Source organism: Centrocercus urophasianus, unplaced genomic scaffold (genome assembly GCF_019232065.1).
Source record: "Centrocercus urophasianus isolate 14NV4802_14NV808 unplaced genomic scaffold, USGS_Curo_1.0 seq_14, whole genome shotgun sequence".
Classification (NCBI taxonomy): Eukaryota; Metazoa; Chordata; class Aves; order Galliformes; family Phasianidae; genus Centrocercus; species Centrocercus urophasianus.
The window spans coordinates 37,242,196-37,263,967 of record NW_024884586.1 but is presented as its reverse complement, the minus strand read 5'-3'; the positions used below and the strand labels follow the sequence as shown (position 1 = coordinate 37,263,967).

At 35.1% G+C, this 21,772-nt stretch overlaps 1 protein-coding gene across 2 annotated transcripts in view; it reads left to right on the top strand.

Annotated features, from left to right (window-relative positions):
* TTC7B (tetratricopeptide repeat domain 7B) overlaps positions 1-21,772 on the top strand; it is a 123,502-nt gene that overhangs the window by 41,384 nt on the left and 60,346 nt on the right. For both annotated transcript variants that reach the window (XM_042814706.1, XM_042814707.1), the window contains exons 6-13: positions 3,262-3,340; positions 5,338-5,510; positions 8,342-8,405; positions 12,844-12,981; positions 18,330-18,413; positions 19,392-19,496; positions 20,827-20,944; positions 21,136-21,193. In XM_042814706.1, the coding sequence (XP_042670640.1) occupies positions 3,262-3,340; positions 5,338-5,510; positions 8,342-8,405; positions 12,844-12,981; positions 18,330-18,413; positions 19,392-19,496; positions 20,827-20,944; positions 21,136-21,193 (819 nt within the window). The remainder of the gene's footprint in view (positions 1-3,261; positions 3,341-5,337; positions 5,511-8,341; positions 8,406-12,843; positions 12,982-18,329; positions 18,414-19,391; positions 19,497-20,826; positions 20,945-21,135; positions 21,194-21,772) is intronic.

Genomic DNA, 21,772 nt, shown 5'->3' with positions numbered 1-21,772 from the left:
TCTTCCTGTGCTTTTTTTTTTTTTTTTTTTCCTCCTTTTTTGGTGTCATATCTCTACTACATTTATTGCTCTGTTTAGGAACGAACAACTTTGCATAGATGCAATTAAAATATTTCTATTATGTTAAACAGTAATGCTATCAATAATTCTAAAATGTGCATAGAAGTTGTATCCATGTAGACTTGCAATAGAAGATTACTGTCTCTTAGATCTTAATGCCGAGTCTTTAACTAGTGTAGTGCTACTCTGTCAATATAGTAGCAAGGCAGTTATACAAACAAACTTGGAACTAACAATGTCTATCTTTGTCAAGCCTGAAATTAGAAATTCTGTCAGCTCAGGGCATGTGTTAATGTACCCTAAAATTCCTTTGTTTAAGAATGGAAAGAATCTCCAAGTCTTTTACGGACACTGTGGGTCATTGCTTTTTAAGTTAATCTGCCTAACAGTATGAGTGGAGCTGTTAATGTGAAGGCACATCATGGTGAAGAAGGTAGTTCTGGCTAGGCAGGAATAGCTGCCACCCTGTTCTCCCAGGTATTACAAACACTTAACAAATACAGGAAATGTACTTTGCTAAAAGTAGTGCAGTGTGAAGATCAGCCATACTGATCATGGTATTTTTTGCTTCATTACTTGTCTCTCAAAGCATTTAACTCAGTTTGCTGGTTTAGATTGTAGTTTTAAATTGTATTCTTTTTTAGTATACCTTGTATAGAAGATGCTTGACAAATTTGTGTTGTGTTTGTGTTCGCTTGTGCAGTGAATCAAGGTTAAATGCTTTATGAAGCAAAACCTAATTCTGTGTGTTAGGTTTTTTTTCTATTCAATCTTGCTGCGTTTTCCATGAAGCAGTAGAACTTCAGTCACAAGTTTCAGTTCCTCGCAGATACTTACCAAAAGCTGTAGGCAAATAATGACAGTATCATGGCGCCCTTGAGAACTTGTAACAGTTGCATACTTTTTTCATAGAGATTTTCCTTTTGTTGTTCTTGTCACACTTCAAAAGATGTAAATATCATACGAAATTTTAGGAAACAGCATTTTTTTCCCACAGAGTTTGTATTATTGTGATCTGAAGTTCTACTATGCAGTGTATTTCATCTCTTCTAGTAAAATAGTATCTTAAGATGACAAGTTTTTGTGGGTATTTTTTGTTGTTATTTTTGCTTTTTTGATAATTTTGCAGTCAACACTTCAGATTTTGGTCAATGTAGATTTTTTGGTTTTTATAATTTTTGTCAAGAGGGCACATTTCTGAATTTACAATACAGTCCTTGAGAGGAAGCTTCATTCATTTAAAATACACTCTAGGACTTAGAAGACTTCAATCTGGGATTCCAGACGTCTGGTTTGGGCTCTCTTGAATACATATAGAAAGGTGCTGAATGTGTCCTGTTTCCACTGAGGTCAGAGAGATTTCCAAGACGAAGTCTGCTAAATTTCTGTATTACTTTAATTTTTCTATGAAGTTGATATAGTATTTATTAGCTACTTAAAGTCCTGTGTTAAAGTATAACTTAATTTTTCATTTATGCATTTGTTTACGTATTAGGTGTACAACCAAATTATTTTGTTAGAAAAGTGTTATCTTTTAAATAATTAAGATTAAAATAATTAAAAGAAATACAAAATTAGTAAAATTAAGAATTAAAATATTCAGAAGTAATAAAATGTTAAGAATACTTCAACATAACTTTCAACCTGTTTGTATGGATTTTGTTACTTGGAAGGTGTTAGCTCCTTCTAATGACCTTTTTTGTAAGTATTTTAAGAGGTGAACTTGTGCTAGTGAGACACATCTGTCTGTGCTGGAGATTGAAGTTTCTGAAATATGCTGATAATCCTTTATTGTATGTAGCAGAACAGTGATGACCTCTGTCCCGTAATCTGAAGAGTAAAATAATGGGACACTAACTAAACTGATAAGAGTTTTACAATTCTACAGAATGATCTCTTCAAACATGCTAGTTTCAGGTACTCAGACACTAGAATTAAAGAAAACATCTGAATAAAAAGTGATGTTTTCTGATTTTTTTTGTTGTTGTTTGTATCAAATCACAATTTAAAAGATGTTTTAATGGATTGTGTACAAATTACACATCAAGGAGAAAGGCAATTTAGCTTTTGGCACAGTGCTATGGTGCTTTTCTTTATGAAAAACTTACACAATACATAATATTTCTCTTGGAGTGGGCTTTTGAGCCCAAGTTAAGTGAATATTATACAACTTGCATGTAAAACCATGTCTTAAAATAATACACACGTAATTTGTAACAACAATAATTTAATGCAAAATGCACCTTGGATTGATTCAATTTGTTTTTGTAAGTAAACTTTAAGTCATGACATGGCCATCTTATGGTATATGTTGAACAACTGAATTCTTCAACCTCATCTCAACAAAGAGCCAACCTAGTCTGTCAGCAGTATACAAACAAGCTGTAGTAATATCAAAGAAGATATTCCTGGGGGTTTTTAAATACAATAAAAAATAAGATAGCAGAGATGATACAATGGTAAGAAAAAGATAAAACTTTAGGAACATTCAAACTAATCTGTTAATTCTACTGTTGGAGAGTGAAGTTCAGATCTGCTGAAACTGTTGGTGTGATTGAGGCATCCTTTCTTAGGGGCGTGTATATGTTTAGGGCAGCAGAAGTGGGAGAAGCATGAGGAAAGAAACTTGAGCTGTAGAAGCCACACTAAAAATCAACTGAAATCAAGAGCACTGATCTCTCAGTCCTCTCTTCTGGCCGTGTGTTGGGCCTTGTTTTGTCTTGATTCCTATGGAGTTAAGACATTAACTTTCGCTGGGTCTTGAAAGATTTATTCTTATTTCCTATTTTCCTACAATAAGATACTAAAAGGCGGCTAGAATTTAATTCCTCCCTCTCCCCCACAGAAAACGCTCACAGTTTCTACTTTTTTAATGCAATTAAAAATTAAAATTATTGTAACAGCCTGAAACAGTTTGTTTTCCAATTGAACTGATCACTTCTTACATTTTCTCTTGAGCTGTTTGCTGATCTGCAAATGTTTTTGGTTGTCTTTTTCAGCACTCTGGCAGCAGAGGTTCTCTATAATCAGTGATGGGGTGCCCAGATATGTGTAATTCACAGAAAGGTGCTCTTGATGCACAGGGGAAAAAAAAAAAAAAAAAAAAAAAAAAAAGTTGCTATGGATTTTAATGATTTTATCAAATAATATATCAAGATGTTGCCATGTCTAAGAATGCTGTTAAATTTTGTTTATGTGCAGGAACTTGACAAGAGGAGTTGGTAGATTTAGAGAATTACTAAGAGCTGTTGAAACAAGAACTACACAAAATCTGCGAATGGTAAGTCATTAAACCATGTTCCTATTGCAACTTCTGAATTCCAGTAGGTAGATGAAGCATAAAAATGAGCTAGGGACAAATAATCAAGCTACAGCGTATTGATCAGGATGTGTTATCTGCCATTTTGTAAAGGTACGTTTCTTGGTTGAAGTGATTTATTAAAGTAAAAACAGAATGCTTGATGACTGGTCTTCCCTAGTTCTTTGGTTTCTGACCAACAATGCTTTCAAACTTAGTCATAGTTGTCCAATTTGTGATTTGCTCTACTTTCACCAGGATATTATTTCATCTTTCTTGTAATGTAATGAGATTGAGGACAGTGTGCAGTGTCTTCATTTCTGTTCTTTAAGTTGGAAACTTCAAGTTATCATTTCTTTATTTTCATAATAAAGAAATCCTTCTTCAAGGGAAGGAAAAAAAGAAGACAAAATCTTACTATTGATACAGACATAAAATAAACCTCTACCAAATAAATGATTTATCTTTTTTTGCTTTTTTTTTTGGTATAACAAAGGGCCAAGGCTTGCATCTTTTGCTCTAAGGTAATGACATTTAAAATGTCTTAGATTAGTATTTTAATACTACACGTTTACGACTTCCAGAATAGTAATAAGGTAACGTGATTCTTAATGAATTTAATAATGAATGCCTAAAAAGCATATTTAAATTATTAAATGGCAGAATTTCAATGGAGAGGGATAATATTACAAATGTTAGGAAATAAATGGTATAGGAATTAATGTGAAAAATGTAGGTCATATGCTGCTGCTCATGGCTTGATCATTACACATTTATTCCTGGGAAATGCTGACAATTCTGATGTAAATGCTTGCCTTTTTTCTATTTTGCTGGTAGTAATCTGAGTTGTCATCATTTTCATATATACTTATGTAGCTTGTATGCTACATGACGGTAAACATTAAAGTGCAGATTAAATTGCTAGTTAAAGATTGTAGGATGACTTTTCAAAGCTTTAAATTATTATATAATATTTATGTAATTATTTTTTACTTAAATATTTGGTACTGGGAATTAGTGGTCAAAATAAATTTCTTCATGCTTATCTGCAGCGCGCTTTCACTCTTGCTAAACCTTACCAACGGCAACAAACACTAGCACCTTCAGGCCCTAGCTGTCAGAAGCCCAGATCAGTTTGGATCTGGATTATAGCTGTGGTGAGCTGCCAGACACCCACTGCTCTCTCGCTCGCTCTGCCTTATCAACAGGACAGGAACAAAAAGATAGAAAAGTTTGTGGGTTCAGATAAAGAACTTTACTGTCGTGGGCAAAGCAGATCTGACTTTGGGAAAACTAATGAAATTTATTGTCAGCTAAAACGGAATTGAATGGAGAGAAACAAAGGCAAAATCTAAAATACCCACCACCACCACCTTTTCCCAGGTTCAGCTTCACTTTTTCCTTCCTCACTCTTCTACCTCTTCTTCCTCAGCTGTGAGCAAGCAAGCACAGCAGTAATGGAAAAGGGGGAGCTGCAGTGTGTCCCTAGCGTTTGCTCTGTACTTCTTCATCTTTGTGTTTTCCCAGCACTCCTGTGTGGATCCTTCCCATGTGCTTCAGCAGTTCATTCAGGAAACAATTCCCTATCCCTGTGGCCTCTTTACATCATCTGTCCCATAGGCTCCAGGGAAATATTTGCAGAGGTTAGGAGAGGTAGAGCTTTCTGAGTATAAAATATAAAATACCCAGAAAAATACCTGAATGTGCTCCACTATTAGGAGCAACAGTTGATGGTATTTATACTTATGTGAACTGTAACAGGCAAAATTGAAGTTTGTTACTGCCATTTTTAGTTTGCATTTAGAGAATTTAAATGGGTACTTACGCCTTTCAAACAACAGCATGCCTGATATTTTGGATGCTTTAAAATAAAAGAAAATACATTCCACTTGACTAATATGCATTTAAAATAATCTGGTATTTTTGAAGAGACTGCATTCAGCATTTCAAAGGAAAATATTTATCTTCTGCTTTTACAGACGATAGCAAGACAACTGGCTGAAATTTTGTTACGAGGCATGTGTGAACAGAGTTATTGGAATCCACTGGAAGATCCTCCTGACCAATCGCCACTGGATGATCCACTTAGGAAAGGTTCAAATACAAAAAATTACACACTCAGTAGAAGACCACGGGTATATACTGGAGAAAAGTATGTCTGAATTCACACCTCTCTCTTCTGTTTCCATAAGTGCAATTGTTATCCGCTGCACTGCGTAATTTAGTTCATATGGTTGAAAATGCAGAAGGGATTGGGCAGTGTGAATGTTCTTTAGGCAGAAGTTTGCAGAGTGTCACGAGACCTTTTGTTCTCAATCCTCCAAATATCTTTTTATTCCATACTGAGGTACATGGTAGAGTTCTATATTATCTTTGAGATCTACAAGAAATCATAATATTTGTGGCTATCTTTCTGTCACCTTGAGCTACACAGCTTTGTGCTCTTCCACCTCTTCTGCTGTATGTATCACAAGTAGCTTTTCAAAATGGAAAGTTTCTGTCTAAATGTTTGAAAATAGCAGAATTGCAGCTTATGCTTCTGTGTGGTTTTGTTGTTTCTTTTTTTCCCCCCAAACAATCAGCTTTAGTAGAAGTGTTAAATATTTCTTAGAATCTGGACTTTTTAAATAGTTATAACTTGCTATTTGTATCTCCTGTGCTTTTGTCAAATCAAGTAATGAAATCTGAAAGATTTGGTAGTCATTGATTTTCATTTATAGTAAGTTTGATCCAACGAAACTTTGTTGCTTTCATATTATATGTAATGCGCAGTAAAATCTTGTTCATAAATTACTGGCTGACCTGTTCAAAGTCCTTGAGGGATCACCTTATTTAATGTAGCCAACAACCACTGCTTGCTTGCTGTGATATATGTTGGAAACACTGTGAGCCGGAAAACTGAGAAACAGAATTGTAGCAGTGAAAATAATTATCTAGGCAAAGTTATGATTTGTTCTAGTAGGACAGTGAGTGTTTTAATTTTTAATTGAGATAGAGAAGATTGAAATTCCATTTGAACTCAAGAAAACATCCTTTATAGAACTAGAAGAGGTTGCAGAGCCTCCATCGCTAGAGAAGGTCAAAATCCAACTGGACGCAGTCCTGAGCAATCTGCCAGCTGACCTTGCTTTGAGCAGAAAATCTGGACCAAACAATCTCCAGAGACCTTCCAATTTCAGCTATTCTAAGAAATTGGTGTGATTTGGGAATCTCCTTTGAGGAGGCTTTTACCTATTCTATGTGAAACTCTTGACTTTCTTTTCTCCAAAAAACTGACCCATATTTTTTTTGAGAATACTGTCCTTCTGTAGGCTTAAAAGCTAGGAATTGTGGGTTTTTGAATTTCAGACTTGTCTGAGTATATCTTGAATGTTAAGTCATTAAAGGCAGTGTTTTGAGCTGTTATGAGTATTTTGTTTACGTGGATTGATAGTGATAGGACAAAGGGGAATGGTTTAAAACTGAGATAGGGGAGATTTAGGTTAGATATTAGGAGAAAGTTTTTCACTCAGAGGGTGGTAACTCACTCTAACAGGTTGCCCAAGAAGGTTGTGGATTCCCCATCCCTGCAGGCATTCAACGCCAACCTGGACATGGCTCTGGGCAACCTGATCCAGTGGTTGGCAACCCTGCACATAGTGGGGGGTTGAAACTGGATGATCATTGTAATCCTTTTCAACCCAGGCCACTCTATGAAGTTACTAAATAAGGAAGTCTCTTTTACGATGAGTACATTTTCCCAAACATTCAAACAACTTCTTTGCTTCCCAAGTAAAGAAGAGTCAGTTCCTCTGTTACGGCATGTAGTAAATATTAAACTGTTTTCCCAGATTGTGACCTTTTTATTATTAGCTGCAGATTTATTATTTATTGCAGATCTCCATTTATGAACACTTTATATAGTAGTAGTCCCATGTAATTGTAGCACTATACCACATTGCTGCTACAAAGTAGAATGGCCTTTCTCTTCAAAGATTTTTAGCAATTCTGATTCCTCAGACCAGAACTCTTACAGCAGTCTACTCAGACTCAATCTTTCAAACTTATTTATATTCTTCATCATCAACTTATTCTTCTGTAGAAACAGAGCTCCTTTCGAAAGCGTGGCTTTGTCTAGTGTAATGTTTCTCTTCTTTGGAAATATAAGCAAGGAGTTCCACGATTTCAGCAGAGCGTGTAATTAAGTGCTTTTCTTTGGTCGCATCAAAGTGATTAATACCAGATCAGACAATGTGTCTAGATTAGTACCTTATCTTCAACAGTGATGAAAAGCAAGTACCTAAGACAAGAAATAGCAAGACTTAAAGGAGACTTCTTACTACATGCTCCCCTGACCTCCAGCTTTTTGAGTCAGAAATGTTCTGGTTTGTTTTAAATACAGTGCCTAATACATTATTTAGATGCATTCAGTTTTATTATTAAATCATTAAATGCATTCAGTCTTTTGAGGACAGTGAATGATGTTTGAAAAATATCATTTATGATTTTATAGATATCTGTTACACCCTTCTTCAGTTTTCTCCTCTGAGAGTTTCTTGTTGCTGACCTTTGAATCAGTGCTGCAGGTTCAGTTCATGTAGCTAGATGCCAACAGCTAGTTAAACCACAGGCTATATTTTTATAGTTGTGAAGTTATACTAAATTCTGGGATACTTGGATGTGTTCTTTAATACTTGACAGCCATGGTTGTTTTGTTTTCTTACAATATGTGGGTAATAATAGTGCTAGGAGGAGAGTTGGACTAGATAATCTTTATAGGTCCTTTCCAATCTTGTGATTCTGTGATTATATTTGTCAACTTTTCTGAAAAGTAAATGTAGAGAGCTGCAGATAAATGAATTCTAAGCAATTTTTAAAGTGTAATTTATCTATTGTGTTTTATGGATTTTTCCAGTTTTTACAGTACTCAGTCACGATATTTGTGTAAGCTACTCATAAAAGTAGAATTTTCTGCTTAAATAATTGAATTTTTGTTTTGAACAGCATCTTTTGTCCTCAAGAAAATACAGAAGAAGCCTTACTGTTGCTACTTATTAGTGAATCTATGGTAGGTAAAACAGTGGATGTGCAAATGTTGCCTGTGTTTGTGTGTATTCCGTTTTCTTTTTTAAATGAAAACATTTTTTGTCATGCCTTGCTTTTTGACTCGTGTTTCATTTTCTGTTAGGAAAACAGGCAGTTACTTCTGAAATTCAAGCTTCTGTTTCTCTGAAGCAGCAGGATGAGCTCTGCAGATGTTATGAGTAGGAGTTTTTTCTCCTGTAGAGTGACTGAACATAGCCTCCAAATTGTAGGCAGGTGAATACAAAGCCAGGTCTTTTCTCGTCACTTATCAATATGACCGCAGTTACACCAGCAGGTGTCATTCAGACAGACTCAAAATGTAAGTTGTTTTTTGTTGTAAAAACCAAAATCAAAGACTGCTAGGTAAGCCTAATAAGCATCACCAAAAAATATTTTCCATTGCTCATTAAAACTCAGATGTCAGTCGTATTTGTAAGTTATTTTTATTTATGCAGACATTTAGCCTTTTCTACTGGATTGTATTTCATTTTTTCAAGTTTCCTACTTTCCCCAGCAGGTAATTCCTTTCAGTGAACTACTTGTGCCTTTTAACAGTTTTTCATATTTTCCTGTAGCATGATTTTACTAGTTACCGAACCACTGCCATGTACTGACTTTCTCGTACCAGGTCAGTTTTACTATGTATTCTCAAATAACAGAAATGAAAAGCTTAGGCTCAAACCCTTGCTGAGTTTCTAGCTGGAGGGGTGGAACCTCTGGAATCTTAGGCACTGTATATGGGACTGTTCCACTGAACACCGATGGCACTTAGTCTTTAAGTTCCTTAGGTGAGATCTTTTACACTCTGGCAAAATTTCTAGTCTGTTAGTTAAGTAATATCAGAATAGTTTATTGAATGTTGTCCTATTTGAATTCCTTTAAAGTTGCTGGGTACACTTTAAAAGTAGTGCAAATTACTATCCTTACTCCTAGTGAGCTGCATTGTGATGTCACTAGAAAACTAGACTGAGCAAACGTTTCCATATACCATGTGTTGCTTTTGCTGCATCTGAAAGGGAACACGTGCCTCTTTAAGGTGCTTGAGCAGCTTATGACAACCTAAAGAAGAATTCTAATGTGAACAGCAGTCACAGTGTGAAGCAGAAGCATGCCCACTTCAGCAGCATCTGACTATCGATTACTGTATTTGCTGGAGTACTTTCTTGCATATCAGCACTAAGAAGTCAAAAAGATCCTTAACATAATGCTTTTTTAGCTCTTCTTTCAGGTAACTTACAGCTTTTCCTTTATGAATTAGATCTGTCTAAATTGGATGCTTATCATGGTAGAGCATTACACTCTTAGCAAACTTTCAGTAATCTCTTTATTGACAAGTGATTATTGCAAGTTATCTGAGGCACAAGTGTTAGCCTTAAAAATATTTATCGCTTCAAACTTGTCTTTGTGAGAGTTGCTTCCTGAGAGTTAAGAGCTCTTTGTTCAGCACTGTGTGCTAACTCTACCTGTAGTAGTCTTAAAGAACAGTGTGACTCATCATTTTCAAATTGGTATGTGAGTAAGAAATGATTACAAAATACTCATGAAACATTAGTATTTAGACATGGTCTTGTGTTATCAATATAGTATGATCTTTTACTTGTGAATTATTAAAAACACAAGGCTTCAGAACTTCTCTCCTTTAGGAAATTATTTAAGAAAATGCTGAAGAACAGAATGAGCGTCACATAGAAGTAACATTTTGTGTAAATAAAAACATTCACATCACTGTGCATATAACCCCCAAATCATACTTCTAGTTTCAGGGAAGTAATACACTCTAACATCATCACTTCTTATTTGCATTAGATCTAGTGCAACATACATCCAGAAAATTGAGTTCCCTTAATTTCTGAATTCAGATTGGATGCTTTAGTGGGTAAGATTTGAATTGTAATACATATGAAAGAAATGATGTGGGAAAGATAGTTATGTGCTTTTTAAGTATTCTAATTCTCTTGTAGGTACATTTCAGAGTACAAAATGTCTTTTAGCCACATGACTGCTGCTGCAGTTTACTGTCGTGTGTAATGAGGAAAGTCAGCTGCAACCCTGCCATCACTTATTGTAAGACGTTCTTGTATTTTAGCTGTTACACCTACAAACTGTAGATCAGCCTCTTCTTACCCAAGTTTGAATTTGTAGAAAGGTAGAATCTGAAGGGCTGGGAACTTCAAGTTACAATGGCAGTACTTGTTGCTGAATGTCAGCTGAGCTATAGTAACAGAATCAAGAGTGGTTGAGGTTGGAAATGAACTCTGGAGGTCATTTTGTCCAGTCCCGTGCTCAGGCAAAGCCATCTGTAGGTTTCCCAGTACAATGGCTTTTGAATATCTGCAAAGATGGAGTATCCTCAGTCACTCTGAGCAACTCATTCCAGTGTTCAATCACCATTGCAGTCAACAGAGAAAGTGTTTCCTAGTGTTTGGAGGGAACCTTCTGTTTCAGTTTGTGCCCACTTCCTCTTGTCCTGTCACTGAGCATCCACTTTCCAACTCAGCATCACTAAGGTTTTGAATTTGAGGAGGTTCCTGTGAGCCCATTTTGCCTGCCTGTCTAGGTCCCTCTAATTAGTAAGTAGCACAACCCATTAGTAGATCCACCTCCTAATTTTGTAACAGTAAACTTGCTGTGAGAGCACATTACACTCCATCATCCAGGTTGTTAATGAAGATGTTGGACAGGATTGAATCCAGTGTCACTCCCTAAAGCACGCTACTAGTTGCTGGGTAGCCTTTGCTTGAGAACTCCTCCCACACCTCACCGTATGTGTTTATCTCAGCTCACGCAAGAGAACAAAGTTATTCTACTCATATTTGCTTCAGGCTTAAAGCATGTATAGGGTAAGTGTAGCATACTGCAACTTAATTAATTTTCACTTAATTGTGTCTGAGACTTTAGCAGTTCTGAAACACTGAGCACTTAAAGTTTTAAGTACGTTGAACTGTTACGATTATGCAGAAAATGACTGTTCAGATATATAGCAATTAAAACTTACAAGGCATCCTGTCCCATAATACTGCTTTGGCATTGCCACCCGTTTCTTTGGAAGTGTTAGTTTAGGGCTTGTTCTGTGCTTGCAAGGAAAGGAATTGAATCAGTGATTAAACGTGGAGTTAAAAAGGAAGAAGTTCTTGAATCTGACAAAGTATTTATGCAGTGTGGAAAGAAAAAGCCAAAGTCATCTTGATGAGAAGAAAGCACTGTGCCTGTTTCGGGTTGGAAGGAGGGGGTAGGGGGAATGAAGTTCAAACCAGTCAGTCTGTGGATTGTTCAGCTGATAAATCTTGAAATGTCTGTGCATTTTATACTCTGAGTATCTCCTTGAAATTTTCTTTCTGTATTTAACTACACCGATTTTAAAGATTTATTTTTTTAGTATGACCAGAGCGTAAAATGTTTTCCTATTATAGCAAAAAAAAAATTTATGGGTGCTTGATATGTGTTACTCCTCCCCTCTGAAAAAGGGATGAAACAAACTCTCCATTTTAATTTAATGTATTTAAATAAACATATAAGGGAGGCCATACCATGTCTAATTAAAGAAAAAGAAAAAGAAAAGGCAGAGGAGAGGTGAAGAGAGAGGAGGACTGGCTGACTTCAAGCAACCAAATATAATAGCGTTTTTGTCAGTAGGAATATTAACAATCAAAAAATCTGGAAATGGAGAAGATGTCAAGATAACATATTTTCAGAGAGTTGATGGTATAGTTGGAGAAATACTGAGTAAATGAGCATTAGCTCCTGGGAAACTTGAATTTTGTTTTTTGCTCTTTGGCAGGATTTCTTTTTGAATATGGTCAACTCATTTAACCAGCTCTAGTTTAATTTATGCCCTTCTGAAAAGACAAAGCAAGGGCTTAGACTTGTGATGTGCATTTCACAGAAGTCTTGAAAGTACAAAGATGTATTGCAAACAAGAGCTGAGTCTGAACCTGTGCTTGGAACAACGGGCAGTTTTCATTTCTCATTAATAATTCCTGAAGGCGATTGCATGGTTAATCTGGGCAAGTGAGAAGGTAGTGTCATAATGTCATGAAGACAAAAGAAATTGATTGGTTCATTTCACAAAAAGATGAAGTGGAAGATTTGAAGATTCTTCTCATATGTTTTACTTGCCTACAAAACAATAAATTAAATTTTAGAAGATGGATATACATTATATTTTAAAACATACTGTCTTTGGTTTCTGAGAACTCTCATAATTTATGTAATTAGAATCAAGTAATGAAAAGTAAATATGTGTAGAAACCCAAATCTTTCAGCTAAAGTGATTGAGGCTGTCTATAAATCAGTAACTGGTACTTTCTCTCCGTATCACCTATGCCAGCTGTTGACAGTCAATCTGATCATAATGATAGTTATTTGAGCAAGATTAAGGCTGAATTCAATGTCTGACTTGATTTCTTTTTGTTATGTTTCAGGCTAACCGTGATGCTGTTCTAAGCAGAATACCAGAACACAAAAATGATCGTATCATCAGTTTGCAAAGTGCATCTGTAGTATATGATTTGCTTACTATAGCCTTGGGAAGAAGAGGCCAATATGAAATGCTCTCAGAGGTTTGTCCATAGTGGTGAATACTGAACTGTATCTTTGTTTTTTTTTTCTGTTAATCTTATTAATTGTATTAGTACATTAGGGTTAAACAAATAAAGGATTCTTTCATATACTACATGGGTAGTTTCAACCCCCATTATGTACTGTCTGAATTTTCACAAGGTTCTCAAGCACAGAAATGTTGAAAGATGTGAGAAATGTTTAATGGCACAGCAGTTCACATGCTTTTTGGTTGGCGAGGCATGGATCTGCTTAAATAGATGCACATCAGATAGCTCAGCTGACAGTGCTGAGGTACTACAAGGAAAGCAATGTTTATAGTCCTTTGCCTTTTGGTTCTTCCACTTCTCTTGGCCTGGAGGATTTAGTTGCTTCTTATTTTGAATTCTCTTTCAAAGTTAAGGGGATGCCAAACTTAATTTTTAAACTGTACTTATTTGAATATATTCCTATAAGCCTTATTAATGTGTATTTGTAATAAGAGCTAAATATTACTGGTTGGAGGCTTTTTCTAATGGATAGGTCACCAGTATTAATACCTAGAAAAAGGATTTGTGAGGTTTTCTTTCAAAACAAGACTGACTTGTACATTTCATAAAATTTGGAGTGTTCCAACTTCCTGATAGTTTCTAAAATGATTTTGGAATTAATAAAGGGGAATGTATTACTTTTTTAGGTCAGTGGGAAAGTGCATTCCCTGCCTCAAATGTCTTGTGTTTGTTAGACTGTGGCAACTGGATACTTTTAGGAAATTTTCAAGTATTGTTTCATACCTGAGAAACAACCTGCCCAGCCACTCTTTGGGCTAAGCAGAGCTCCTGCTACTGAAAACAATGCTTACCCAGCAGCAGAATGCTGTCAGTGACCAGTATTAGTTAGTGGTGTCCAGAAGGAATACTTCAGCATGTGTGGTAAGCAGGTATACTCAGGGATTGACTTACTTAGAAATTATATCTGTTCACTGTAATACAGAATTATTCTAATAGGATAAAAATAAAACTATTTTTAATAATGAAAGTTCACTCATAAAAGTCTTTTTCTGATGTATGTTGATAGTGACACTATGATATCAAGTTCTGAATTTGAGTGTTCTTCCTCTTGAAAGCATTTTATAGTTGTATGTTGTGCGTTAGTACAATAGAAGGTCTTTTCTGAATCTAAAGAATATGAAAGTTCACCGAGACTCTGATCCTACAGTAGAACATAATCATGTTATGAAGACCTGGTCCAAGTGGCAATTCTTATTTTGCATACAGATACTCTGGATACAAACAACTCCAGCAGGAACTTGTCAGGGAATGATTAGAACACCCAATTTGTTCCAGGTCTTGTCATTGAAAGAACAAAGAAAGCATAAACTTTAAGAGGTCGTTACAGCTCAGTGAGTGGTTGGAGAGTGACTTGCCCTTAGATCCTGTGACCCGCAGCCTGCAGCTTTTATAAGCATTACATTCAATGCAAATTCAGAAGTGTTAACATAACATTGCTAAGTTATGTAACAGGAATGTAATTTTTTTGCCAGCTTTATTCTCTTTGAGTTAGTGATGATTGTTCTATGGAGCAGTTGCAGCTGCATGTCAGAAAATACCATTAGTCTATCTAACTGTGGAAATTGACCAGTTCTAGTATTTTTTTTAATCTTCTGGTTAAGTTGTAGCTGATTACTTATAGAAAAAAATACAATGCAAGAACATTAAATGAGCAAAAATTTGTCACATCTGTGTTATTCTAGTAAGTTATTCTACTATTCTAATGCTGAGTCATGGTTGAGGAGATGTTATTTCATTATGGAGTTTGTACACAATAGGCTTTCAGTTATGGCTTTTTTAACTAGATCAAAGAACTTTCTGCTGTCATAAATCTCTTCTTAAAGACAGGAAATCTGGCTGTCATCAGATTGTTTTTTAAGCTTCTTAGGATATGACATGTTGGACTTTATCAGTGTCCTACCAGGGAAGAAATTTTCCAGACCAGAAATTTTCCTAGGTACTCATCTTTCAAATCTCTAGCTTCAAGCACGTTTCTTTTAGAAGACTATAAAGCTGAACAACAGAATTCAGTAATGCTTTCAAGATTACCTGTCCATATGGTGATTTCTCCGTATCAAGAGTTACATTTCTGCCTTTCAGGAGAGGGATTATGCTAAATGTTCAACTGCTTGAGTTGGTTGCCATTACATTATCTTGAAAGTTAACTTTCAGTTTTCCATGGTACTATGACTTGTTATGTATTTCTTATTGACACCTTCATGAAGTCAATTCCTTTGAATTTGGGATTTCTTAGTTCAGAAACACTCCTTTTACAAGATTTTCATGTTGCTGGATAAATCACCTATGTAAATGTAATACGTATACAATGCTTACAACTCTTGCCTTGTACTAATAGTTTTGTGAAATAATGAAGAAAAGACCATGCAACCTTATATATATATAAGATTATATCTACAGCTGTACTATATCTATATCTACCTTATATCTATAAGATTGTAAAATCTTATAGAGAATAGTCAAGTATGTAACCAACCTTTTAGTTTCAAATGTTTTCTTCTTAGACAGTACTACTGGAGTTGTGTTGAAATAAAGGCTCTCAGGCAGTGCTTGCTCAAGCCATCTGGAAAACCCTTTCATATGTTGGTGTATGATTCTTTCCTTTTTTGGGGATTTTCCTAACAGGGCAGATTCTTGCTAACAAGGCAGACTCTTCCTAATTCAAAGGTATAGAAAATAGTTATGGTATCCTGGAATTCATGAATCCCAATTTATTTTAGACTTAAAGGAGTATGTCTGTGATATCTTCCTGTAGCTGAGGATTTTTAAAGAGCTTATCCTTTTGCAGATTCTCTGATGTCCAGAACTGTTGTGGATATTTATTTCTATTATCAAGCAAGAATCTTTTGTAGGTCCATCTCCTACTGGCTTCTTACCTTTGTGAAGTATGCAGGAGTTTAAAAGGGAGGGACAAAACTGTTAAGGAAATAATAGATCTTGTTTCCCTAAGTGGTCAGACTCAGAATTAGTATTCATAGTTTATGGTGCTTTCCAGCCATTTCTTCCAAAGCGTTAATAATTCTCATCTGATATGTTTACGTAGCGGCCAGAATCATTGATTTGATTTTTCTTGCTTCAGTTGTCATAGATAGTTTACTATTATTATTATTGTTATTCAAATCGAGCATTATTTAAATTTTCTAGGTGTTGACTAGCTTATTTCTACATGAGCACAACCTAAATATTAGGTTAAACTGATTCTTTAATTTCCATTCACTGGAAAGTCCTTCAATGCTTTAAGATCAGTCAAGAAGCACCATAAGTCAGATAAATGAGAGGCAGAATTCTCTGTTTTATGTAGTTCTTCCTCACTTCCTCATTGTCATTGTCACTCTCTTCCTTTTGCTCAAGTTCCCTAAAGAAAAGAAAAGCAGTTGATGATAGAGAGTTAAATATATTTCTAAGGCAAACTCAGAAAGCAAAGATAGAGACCTTCGGTGTTGAGGTGTTGTCTGTGATGAAATACCCTCTTGTCCTTAATATCATCCAGCAGGATTGTTTCTAAATGAAGTTGTGTTAATACTTCCAGAATGGAAGTTAAGCACAGTAAAATGCAGTCAAAGTATTTGTTTTTCTAACTGCCACACTATTTTTGTAGTCAAAGACAAGTATGTGACTGAATTGCCAAGTGCTGTTAGCAAAGAGCTCCTGTCCAGCATGTCACTATCTGCTCTCACTTTGTCAGAGTCGTGTCTCACTAGCATGAGAGTGTTTTGGAACAGCAGTGATCTGGAGGCTGGACAGCAAAGAGCAGTACATAGTTCATTAATTAGTATGCTGAAACACAGTCCTAGAATTCTCTACAAATGGAAGACCTTTGCGTTCTTTGTTCTTGTACTTTGTTTTTATTATTTTGTTACTGTCAAATTCTACAACTTCAGATACAATCTTCCATCAGTTAAAATGGGCAATTAATTTTCAATTAAGCAAAAAAAGAAAAAAAAAGAGTATTTGAAACACATAAGGTTGAATTCATCCTTCTTCATTTAGAAGCACTCAGATGAGGACTACAGTTGTACTAATCAGTGGAGACAGAGACAGGTTTAGCAACTGCTGTTTTGTGCCAGCTCCATGCATGGAGGAGGTGAATTGTGCCTCACCTGGACATCTCTGTCAAATATCCAAAGTAATAGGAAATGAATCCACATGCAGCTTATTTGATTTCTGTTCTTTTAACTTCCAATGATGAAAAAAAAATCAATGCGTTGTCTTAATAGATATTTAACCTGATACACATAAATACTAATTATGAACATTTTAAACACTTAGAAAGGGTTTGTTTTAGGAAACTTCTGTCCCTGTATTGTCATTTAATAAAAATACTGTTTAGAAATAGTCTTGATGCTGAACGCTGTACAGTAGGAAAAGTTATAGCTGACATTAGGTATACATACATACATATACATATTTTCTTTTGTTTTTCATCCTCAGAGCTATTCTTTGCTTCAGCTCTTGTTGTTATGTAGCAATACACTACTTAACTGTCTGTTCTTCCAGAATCTGAATGCAAAAAATAATTCATGCTATTGCTATATAACATACATATTATAACTATTAGAGCAGAAAAGCTGCTTCCTTAATTGGACTTTGCAGACTGGAAAGTTCATTGCTAAAACAGTTTAATCCAGAGAAATATTCAACCTTTCAACTCTTTGGACCTGATCTGATTAGTTAAACTGAGTATAGTAAAATGAAATTTTTCTTACTGATAGCAGCGGATATGAAACCTTCAAAGTTAGCATATAATGCTAATGTGATATACTAAATCTAGTATAGTAATAATGAATTTCCTATTGGCGTTCAGTTATTAAATAAAAAAAATCAGCAGAATATTTAGTGTGATAAGTTAAAATTCTTAGAAATAATATTCTTGGGTGAACTTTCCCTCATCTCTTAAGTAGTACCAATAAGTATGTATGGTGCCACTGCTGGACAAGTGTTCACAGTTTACAGTGTGTGTCCATGTACAGTTTTACTTTGCATTTAATGTTCCTCTTGCCTCTTGGAGCTTTTGCTCCCAATACCTTCATTTAAGAGTAAACTGACTGAAATCTCTCATTCTTTCTGTCAAACTAAGCAGGATAGTGCAGATAGGTATATCTAAATATACTATATCAGAAATAAAGTTTTTGTTCAAGTTTGTTTCCTTCCATATGCAATCTGTCAGCTGTTTTCACTTATTTAAATAATTCAAATTTGTGATAATGTGGGGTTTAGGTGTTTATCTATAAGAAATTTTATACTACTATATCGTAATAATCAAAGAATATGCCCTTAATAAACAATGTTCTCCTCAAAACTAGTGTTTAGAAAGAGCCATGAAGTTTGCGTTTGAAGAATTCCATCTCTGGTATCAATTTGCATTGTCCTTGATGGCAGCAGGAAAAGTAAGTCTTAATTTTTGGATTTTTTTTTTTTTTTTTTTTTTTTTTATGGCTTTTGATAACAATGTTTGGCACTTTCATAATTTTTCATCTGCAGTGTTTTTGAAAATAATTCCTTAAATAATCCAACTCACTGTATTTGTGAATTTTGCCTGGTGCTATAGAAAGATGTAACAATCCTTTCAATATTTTCTAATTCATGAGGACTGAAAGCTGATGGTCAGAGCAGTCTAGACATCAAGCTTAAGCTAAGTTAAACAAACACAGTAGTGTTTTATACCAGAACACATTTTCCAGGAACGTCTTTGTTCAAGTACTGTTTTGATGAACCAAGTTTAAGCCAAGCTACAGATGATTGCTGATTCATGATGCTCCTGTTCTTTTTCCTTTGTGAATTTCTGTGTGTTTCTTTTTTTTTTTTTTTAACTGTTGTTTTAGTATCCTATGCAAGTGAAGTGGGATATGTTATTTTAATTCTTAAAACTAGCAGCTGATGTTATCAGATGCAGTTTTCCATTTTCAGTTCCTTTTGATTAATTATTCTTGCCATTCTCTGTTCACTTAAAATTCTCTTTTGAACTGTGAGCGGATAGAGGAAAATAAATTAAAGAAGAGCAGTGACAGTCTGTTATAAAGTCCTGTACCATATCTATGACTGCCTGCATTCTGGCTCTTCCATTTGCCTTGCTGAAATGCTGTGAGCTTGCAGGCCTAGCAAACCTTTAAATGTACCTATTGAAATTGTGTTCTGAGCAAATATGTCTGCTGGAACGCTTAGTTGTATTTCATAAGGGAAAAAAACGAGAGCAGCAATTACAGTCATGTGTTTCACTTGCGTGAGTTGAGGCACATTTTTGCAAACTATTTGCTATTGGCTCCTTTGCTTACGGGAAAAATAGAGACAGTAATGGAAACAGGAATCTTATATCTGTGAAACATAGTTATGCTTTTAGTAATTTCAATGAAAAATGTTTTTAACAGTCTGCTCGAGCTGTTAAGGTCTTGAAGGAATGTATTCGTTTGAAACCAGATGATGCAACTATTCCTCTCCTTGCTGCAAAGCTCTGTATGGGATCTCTCCACTGGGTAAGCTTTGCCACTGTTTTTTGTTTGTTTGTTTGTTTTTTCAGCAAGAGCTGACATAAATGCAAGAAAATGTTGGATTAGAGATGTAGCAGATACTTTTGCACAGTGATTACTAGATCATCACTGAAGATACATCTCAGATAAGTGTATGCACATGTGCATTCCTGTTCGTATGGCTTGAAAATACTTGACAGCGATGGTTGTGATTAACCACATAGCATATCTTGATACTCATCTAAGATACATCTAAAGTGAATTACAAATTTAAGTGTTGGCAGACAGAGATGAAAAATTTAACTGACTTCTGTTTCTTCTGTGCAAGAGGAAAATAACTATCTTGAGAAGTGAACGGGACAAACCTCTCTTAATTTTTCAAGATGCTCTACTGTTGATACTATGTTTGGAGATAGCTGGTGGTTATGAGCTCTTAGAAGGGGCAGTGTCTTTTTAAAAAGTGTTACCTGTGTTTTGGATAGCCTTGAAATTAGTGTATCTGTATGAAAAACATTCAGGTGATTGAAGATGTGGTATTTCAGAATACACATATAACTTTAAGAACATTATTTCAGAAAGGATGAGAAGAAAAAAGGAAGGTCACAATCAGAAACTGAGAAAATAGCTCAGTAGTTGTTATGGGACTTGTTCAGGCTGACAAAAGTACCGTCTTAGTAATTAACATAGATTCTATAGATTCAACTTCTTTGATTGTTTTCCTATGGATTGACTCAATATGTAACTTGCTGTACTTAGGATTTACATTTACTAGCACAGATTCAAACTTCTTTTTTTTTTTTTCAAGTCTGTTGGATAGCATGGTAGCCTGGGCATGCAGTTAAAACCCTGGTCATTTATGTGTCTATGAGTTTGAATACATTTAGCAGTGCTGTATGTGATGCAGGGATCTGCATGGCTATATGTTTTTTTTGCACAGTTGTAGAATCATGGCTTTTTTAATTGATTTTCATTTTAAAAAAAAAGGTTGACAGAGTAAAATCTCTGATTAAATATGAAGTGCAAAAAATTGTAGATGGTATATAGAGCAGAAATGCCATTTTATTTTTTAAAAGTTGAAAACACAGCGTCTGGGCATTATGTACCAGTATTTCTCTCAACCATAAGAGTGAGTGCTTCAGCATTCTTAAATCTGCATTCTACATTGTTGATTTAGCAAGAAAACGTAGGTTTAATGAAAAGGAAAATAGTCCTTACAGTGACTACGACTGAGATCGTGACATTCTTGGTAAGCGTAAATAAACATGCTGTGCATTCTTCACATTATGTAAGCTTTAGCTACTTTTAGACTTATGTGGATGTTTTATAATATTTTCAGTTGGAAGAAGCAGAAAGATTTGCTGAAACAGTTGTTGATCTTGGAGACAAAACGTCTGAGTTCAAAGCAAAAGGATACTTGGCACTAGGATTGACGTACAGTCTGCAGGCTACTGATGGTAAGATAAGAATAAACACATCTGGAAATTCTCATGTTGCTTAAAGAAGGATACCGAGAGAGTGCTAAACTTAATATTAAGCTTCTGTGTGCAACCATTTTTCTCAGTCCATGTATTATCACTACTTCAGTAAGCATGTGGAATGTAAACCCTTGATCTTGTACATCACTGATTAAATATATCCTTTTCAGCATCTTTGCGAGGGATGCAAGAGGTCTTGCAGAGAAAGGCTCTTCTTGCATTTCAGAGGTGAGTGGATATTAATCTTTTCATTTCATTCTGCTAATGTAGGAAAAAGCTTTATTTTATGTTGGAGAGGGACTTGTAAAAGACTATGGAATTAGGTTTTCTACTCTGGGAGTTATTCTTCATGAACACAGAACGTATTTCTTTAACATTCATTCCATCGTTTTCTGCCAGAAATGTAAAAATCTATTCATAAGGATTTCCTTTTATTTCATTTTAAAGACACTTGTATGATTCTGCAGTATAAAATATTTGCTTAAAGGAGTATTCTGTTCTGATCTAGAAGGGAAAAATGATATGGTGCGAAGTTTTAAGTCATGGTTCAATATGACTGTTTCTAGAAGAGGTACTTGCTGATTAGATTATACAGCAGGTTTTTGAAATTTATGCCTATAGAGGCAAAATGATTGAGGACCTGCTGCTGTGGATGAGAGGTGAAGTGCAAGTAGTAAGTTAGGAAAATAATTATTTTTTATGTGGAGATTTAATAGTGTAGGTAATGACATCGCAAATGCACCCATCTTTGAAGTGTTTTACATGGAAGTAATACTGATGGATATGATAATAGCTGATTATCAACAG